Source organism: Silene latifolia, chromosome Y (assembly GCF_048544455.1).
Source record: "Silene latifolia isolate original U9 population chromosome Y, ASM4854445v1, whole genome shotgun sequence".
Classification (NCBI taxonomy): Eukaryota; Viridiplantae; Streptophyta; class Magnoliopsida; order Caryophyllales; family Caryophyllaceae; genus Silene; species Silene latifolia.
The window spans coordinates 95,890,519-95,897,784 of record NC_133538.1 but is presented as its reverse complement, the minus strand read 5'-3'; the positions used below and the strand labels follow the sequence as shown (position 1 = coordinate 95,897,784).

At 39.4% G+C, this 7,266-nt stretch overlaps 1 protein-coding gene across 1 annotated transcript; it reads right to left on the bottom strand.

The window, feature by feature from the left end:
- Positions 1-4,413: 4,413 nt before the first annotated feature.
- Positions 4,414-6,386, bottom strand: LOC141628551 (uncharacterized). The gene is made up of 4 exons (XM_074441678.1): positions 6,258-6,386; positions 5,431-6,067; positions 5,070-5,216; positions 4,414-4,976 (listed from the first exon to the last, which is right to left on the bottom strand). The coding sequence occupies exons 1-4, from the start codon at positions 6,384-6,386 to the stop codon at positions 4,414-4,416; spliced, it is 1,476 nt and encodes a 491-aa protein (XP_074297779.1).
- Between the last annotated feature and the right edge of the window lie 880 nt (positions 6,387-7,266).

The window sequence follows — 7,266 nt, the reverse complement described above, 5'->3', positions numbered from 1 at the left end:
TTACAACACACTTTGTCTCCTTATATGGTTCAACAATTTAGAACAATGGAGAACAAATATAACCTTATGAATATAAGAACTTAAGCACACAAGGATGGTTCACAAGACACGAAAATTATTTTGCAAAAAAAGGATTTTATCAAGAAAAACACGTGAAGAATTCTTTGCAAAACAAAAGCTTTTAGTGCAATATGAGATGTTCTGATTTTCGGTGATCCAATGACTGATCTGCTGGAAAATTATATAGGAGATTAGTTTGGTAACAAAACCCTATATTTTTGGTAAAGAGATAAAGCAAATAATATCTTTTAGGATAAAAAAATTTCCATAAAACAATTTGACTTATCTTGCAAGATAAATATTCTAACTAATTTCAAAAGATATTTTTTCTTCAAAACAACCAGAAGGTTCTCAAAAATATCTTAGCCAAATTTTGTTCAGAAAATATTTCATTCGAAATCCTTCTTTGTTAAAAAAGATCAGTCACGTGTTCTTCAATCTGTGTTGTGAACCATTCGGAACTGAACAGTCTGCGTAACTGTTCAGAACATACAAGTGAGCTTAAGAACCACATTCTTACAATAATGCTAGACAAATACGGACATATGAACGTGATAGCTTCCATCATCTTTGATCAACGTAGTCCAAACCTGCAACATCAGAAGTCTTGCCAAAACAATAGTTGAGAAGGAACAAAGGATTGGGAACTTGTCATCATCAAGAATCATAGCTCAACATCGTCCAAATATGAGGTATGAAAATTAATCGCTAACAATTTACTGAATGACGAATCAATAATAATTATATATGCATATGCTTGTATAGGTAAATTCAAAGTTGGCCAAATACAAAAGCATGAATGCTTACCATATTTAATTTGTACGGTCATATATGCATAATAATATAAGAATTTAGTCCCAAATAGATTTCTATAAATATGTTAAACTATATAAACAATAAGTTGGTACTCGTATTAGTTATTGTTTATAAGTTAGCTGATATCGCATATCATTGGTGGAATTCATTGAGTGTGTATGTTTAGCTGCAAGTTATTGGATGTGTATATTACGTTGATCCTTCATCGAGTTGTAGTTTAATTCTAAAATCTTGTCCAATAACCAACCTCGATCAGACTTGAAATCTCTATGACAACAAACCTTCCGTCATCATCGTAACTTGATCTTAGTCTTAACATGTCACCTTTTATCGTCCTGCGTCTCTGCTGAACTGTGTACTGATTTTTCTGAACTCCTTTAGCGAGACTCAAAATTGTAATTTTATCAATGATCCATCTTTGAGATATGTCGAGGTGTCCGATAGTGATGTTTTATTGAATGATAACGGTCCTTGGTGACAATTCCACGAAGATTTCACCAAGCTCCATCGCCCATCAGGTCCTCCCATAATGGGAGCAACTCCATCATCCAAATAAACCTGCCCGGTGCTAGCCTTACAACTACTCAGGACCACTAAGAGATGGAATGGTGTATGTCGAGCAGCTCCCCTTGCATTACCAAAATATTACCTGATGCTATTCGGAAACCACATTAGAATGCTAAAGGCTCAAAAGAACAAATCTCGACCTTTTTTAACCATCAGACTTACTTCAATTTTCAGATTGGCAAATAACATTTTGTCATTGAGTCTTGTTCTGCATAAGCGAACCCTTCAAATGCTAAAGGCTTACTGTCATGGATGCATTGATATGACCGGCAGGTGCGCTAAGAGTGACAATACTCCAAGTAGGTGCAACAATATAATAATACAAATTGTTTATGAACTACTCTCCCCTATGTGTCTTTATATGTTGATGCATCCATGTTTATTATCCAAACTCCATAAGTGGGGTACTCCATTTGTATGCTAGCTGCAATTTGTTTGCCATTACCTCTGTCCTTCAATATGTTATTACATTACCCACAATAAGTCATGGTTCACCTATTACTTTGGCTGCTTGCCATGACATTATTAGTTTTTACTCCTTTTCTACATAAACCACGCAAACACTCGAACAATCCAAGTAATCCATATATATATATATACACGAATGTAATTGTGCTGCAAAAAAAGGAAAACAAAATAAGCATCGATCAATGTAATATTATGAGCAGACTAAAAAAAAAATACGTGAAAAACTAATATACAGAAGATGAATGGTGAAGCAAGGACAATGACAATGAATATGAATATATATATATATATATATATATATATATATATATATGAATGTTGGAGGTGGGTGTATATTTGAGTTATATTAGAATTCTTTGACAAATTGATGATCAAACTCTATCTTTAGCTTTATTTATTAAACAGATGTGTTTTACAAAGTAAAGACAATGTATCAATTTCAATATTAAATAGAAAATAATGTGAAAGAATAGGAGAAGTTGAATGGTGAGGCAAGGCTATTATATTAGATATATATTTTTTTTTTTTTTTTTGACAATAATGAACTGCATATATATAAATGTAACCAGAGAGTATACAACCTAGCGGTGGCGACTAATCGACCGGTGAACGACGTGACGAGGCGAAGGAAACTACGAATTGTGCTCAACGTGTGGCACAATTCGACTGGTACTGGCGTTGTGGAGGCCAGAACTAAGGATAATTTTTTTGATGTAACTCTGAAAGAAACAGAAGTCTGTGAAGCTGAGTGAGCTCTATACATGGTGAGAAGGAGGCCTTTTGTCGAGGCTGCAAACACCGTGGAAGCCCTCACATTCTGAAAAACTAGATTACCTGCCATTGTATCCAAGGAAGAAACAGTGTAGCAATCCCTTTGAGGTAACCTGTGAACTGGAATAAAGTATGTTATTTTAGAAGAAAACAGAGCACGGTTTAAGACTGGAACTGAAATCTTGATAGAAGATGTAGCAAAGGAAGGCCAAAACACCGACAGCTGGGAATGAGATGCAAAAAGATAGTCCGACAAATGTAACACTTGAACCGGATCAAGATGCAGCTTGTCAAAGACTACCGAATTACGAACCATCCAAATAGCCTTTATAATACAAAGAAAACGAAGAAGGCAATCGATCAAAGATGCGCAGATGTTTCGGTGGAAAAAACAACAAAATCTGCAAGCCATTTTTGCAAACATACCCATGGGTTAGCAACCGAATTAATACCAAGAGGCGAAGAAAGCCAAACATGTCTAGAAAGTAAGAACACGAACGAAAAAAGATGATTTAACGACTTTGGAGAAGAGTGACAAAACACACAGGAGGTACTAACCTGAAGGCCTCTGACAGATAGATTATCTAATGAAGGAAGGATATTATGTACAATACGCCAAACCAGGAGAGGGAGCTTAGGAGAACAACGGAGATTCCAAAGAACTTTCCAAGGAAAAGAAGAGTAAAACGAGGGAGAGCAGGAAGTAGGCACGTGGGATAACAAGAAGTCGTAGCCTGAGCGAACTGTATAGACTCCATCTTCCGTGTACTTCCAATAGAGGAAGTCATCAATATCAATATGAGGAGGTTCCATAGCAAGAATAGATCTGGCACAAGGAGGTTGAAACCAACGATAAACAGCAGCATGATTCCAAGTTCCAGAGTCCGAAATCAAATGAGATAGAACCGGCGTGGCGAAGAAGATGCGCAGATACACGCACAGAGGGAGTTGTTCCATTCACCCAAGGGCTGGAAAACAGATCAACTGAGGAACCATTCCCAAGCTTCCATGCGAATCCAGGAGACAAAGCATTAGCAGCGCGACATAATCCAGACCAGAAAAAAGAAGGATGAGAGACCTTTGATCTTGACGAAGGAATAGGCAGATCCTTTTTGTACTTTGGAACCATAAATCTTGATAACAAACCAGATGGTTGATTCTGCATGCGCCAGTAATTTTTCAAAAGAGTTGCCTGGCTTAATAAAGCGACAGATCTCAAACCAAGGCCACCATTTGCACGAGGAAGCCAGACAATCTCTAGAAAGCCGGTGAATAGATCTTTGACGAGCATCTTTTCGCCACCAAAAAGCAGCAATCAAAGAGTCGATCTTCTTACAAATCCCAACAGGAAAGGGAATAGAAGCCATAAGAAACCGGATTGAACCCAGAATAATAGTATTGATAATAAGCAGCTTACATAGCTGGCTGAGGTGTAGAGAAGACCAGGTTAGGATGCGGCTTGTAAGTCTATCCACCAAAGGTTGAAACAACAAAGATTTCTTAGAAGGAATATCAACAGGGACTCCCAAATAATTCCCAAAACAAACAGATGTTCGCATCTTCAGAATGGACGCCATGTGAGTCCTAAAATCAGGAGGTGCATTTGGACTAAATTTAATAAAAGACTTATCCAAATTGATCATCCGACCGCAGGCAAGCTCAAAGCACCGAAGCAAATCCCTTAGATTCTCAAAAGCAGATGGAGTTGCCTTACAAAGAATAAAAGCATCATCAAAGATAGAAAGATGCGAGATGGGGAGCGTCTCGAGAAATCTTAAGGCCATTTATCGCATTAGACTTCTCCGTTGTGTGCAGCTGGCAAGAGAGAATCTCCATACACATGATAAACAAATAAGGTGAAAGAGGATCACCTTGACGCAGTCCACAAGAAGGTTTAAAGGTACTAGATGGCTCTCCATTAATAATGATATTATATGTAACAGTTGAAATACATTCCCAAATAATATCTTGCCAGAAAACCGGAAAGCCGAATCTCTTCAAAATCGCAATAAGAAAAGTCCATGAAACACGATCGAAAGCCTTATGCATATCGAGCTTCAAAGCAGCATAAGAAACAGAGCCTCTCTTTGTCTTGTTTAGATAATGCATAATCTCGTGAGTAATTACACAGCTGTCTGACATAAGTCGAGAAGGAACAAACGCCTGCTGAGAGTCTGAAACAATAGATGAAATAACAAGCTTGAGGCGATTGGCAAGACACTTGGCAGCAAGCCGGTAAATAACATTACAGGGACTGATAGGACGGTACTGAGAGATTTGTTCAGGTTTCTCAACTTTAGGTATAAGAATAATATGAGTGTTGTTCTACTCTTTCAGCATAACGCCAGAATTAAGGAAACGCAGAAGAGCCAAAACAACCAACTGACCAATCTGGGGCCAAAACATCTGGAAAAACTTAGGGGTTATGCCATCAGGGCCAGGTGATTTGGACCCATCCATACCATTGAGAGCACATATAATCTCGTGTTCCGTGAAAGGAGCAGATAACAGTAAACAATCACTTGAGCTGAGCACTGGAAGATCCAGTGAGTCAAGCAAAGGGGCAATAAAAACTCGGGGAGAGCCAGGATCTTGAGGGGGGGTAGCCCCCAGAAGACATTGAAGTAACTTCCAACGAAATCTGAGCTGGCGTATAAAGCCATTCTCCAGAGCTAGAAAGCAACGCAAGAATACGCTGATGAGAAGCTCGTTGTTTGACACGGGAATATAAGAACCGTGACGGGAGACCATCAAGAACCTCATTCTTCAACTTAGCCCGTTGCAACCAGTAATCATGCTGTAACTTCAAAAATTGAAGTTGTGCAGAACGAACTTGTTGAAAATTCATTGCTGAATGAGTATCCATGATCTCCGTACCAGAGCAGTGTGTTTTACGTTGAATCTCCGACCAGTTAATACCATAGGATAGGCGGTGATGAATCACCCACTGCATAATAGAAAAGCGAACAGACGCAAGGCGGCGAGATAAAATGTACATCGGAGAACCAGTAACAGGTAGCGCCCACGCACAAGCAACGATATGGGCAATCTCAGGTGAACCTAAACACCAGTTATCAAGACGGTACGGGCGTTTACAGGTCCTTGAAGGATGGAAAAACTTAAGGATAATTGGAGCGTGATCCGAGATAAGAATTGGAAGATGCATGATAGATGCCGCAGGGAAAAGATGTAGCCATTCAGAATTGGCATAAGCGCGATCAAGGCGTTCCATAATAAGCTGATCATCGGATCTATTATTCATCCAAGTAAAAAGGGGACCAAAGAAAGGAACATCAAGCAAAGAATTATCAAATCTCCAGTTGGTGAAATCCTGTTGACCGCGAATGATATGTGACCCACCTAATTTATCCGAATGCATTTCCACCTGATTAAAATCGCCAATAATTAGAAAGGGGGATGGACCAAATTAAAGATGAAATATTATTCCATAGAGATAGACGAAGGTCGATACATGGTTCACCATAGATAAACATAACATACATATCATGTTTCGTACAACCATTATTTACATTCAAACATAAATTACACAAAATAAAACGAGAGTGAATAGTAACAGAACTAAGTACAACAGAGTCATCCCAACGCAAAAGAAGACCCCCACTATGTCCATCTGAATCAATGCCACAAAAATTAGGGAGTCCAAGATGGGCTGTCTTAGAGGCAGCCGATGCTAAAGAAGTCATAGTTTCTTGTAAAAACAAAATTGACGGATGATATTGCTGGATACACCAAAACAAAAACGGAATTGTAGGATCATCCATCTCTCCTAATCCCCTACAATTCCAGGCAAAAGTAGTCATCGGAAACCTGGTGGCGAATTAAGGTCCGCCACCAGACCTGTCGCTGTCAAACCTGCAACGCTGTAACAGTACAAGAGAGAAAACGGTAAGGGATGAGAAACAAAGTGAGAAAGAAAAAGCTCATCTGGACGAGCGCGCTTGGGAGGCAAATGGTCCAAACTGTCAGAACCAAGAGAACTGAAACAACGCTTAGCGTTGGGCCTCACAAGAACATCAACATCATTAGAAAACACAGGGGAAGCATAAGAAAAAGGAGGAACCAAAGACGGACTTAGTAACCATTCAGGATCAATTGTTACCAAGTTCGAATTATATTCCAAATCAAAAAACTTAACCCTGTTCTTATGCTTAAAAAGACGTCGACTACAAGAGCTAGAGGCAGAAATTACCTTACGTGCATACACCATCTTTATCGCCCTAGAAACAGGCTCCACAGATTCCATACTTGAAGAGAGTGAGAAGAAGCGAGCGAATCACGAAAAAGACATCCAATGTCAATCATCTGCGAAGGAAGCCTCGGTTCTCGAAGACCCAACATAGGAGTGTCCTCCATCACGTCCTCTGGGACGTGCATCCGGAAAGACGGGGATGGTGGATGAACAGCAGCTGAAGGTGGAGGCCGCCTAGAGGAAGAAGGTGGGTCGAAAGCAGAGCTCCCACGCAAAGACGGGAAAGTCTCTAAAAGAACTTCGGGAATTATCATCAAACACTTGGAATTCCTGGGGAGCTGATGAAGACGGACCAGCCTCACCTGTATCATCCG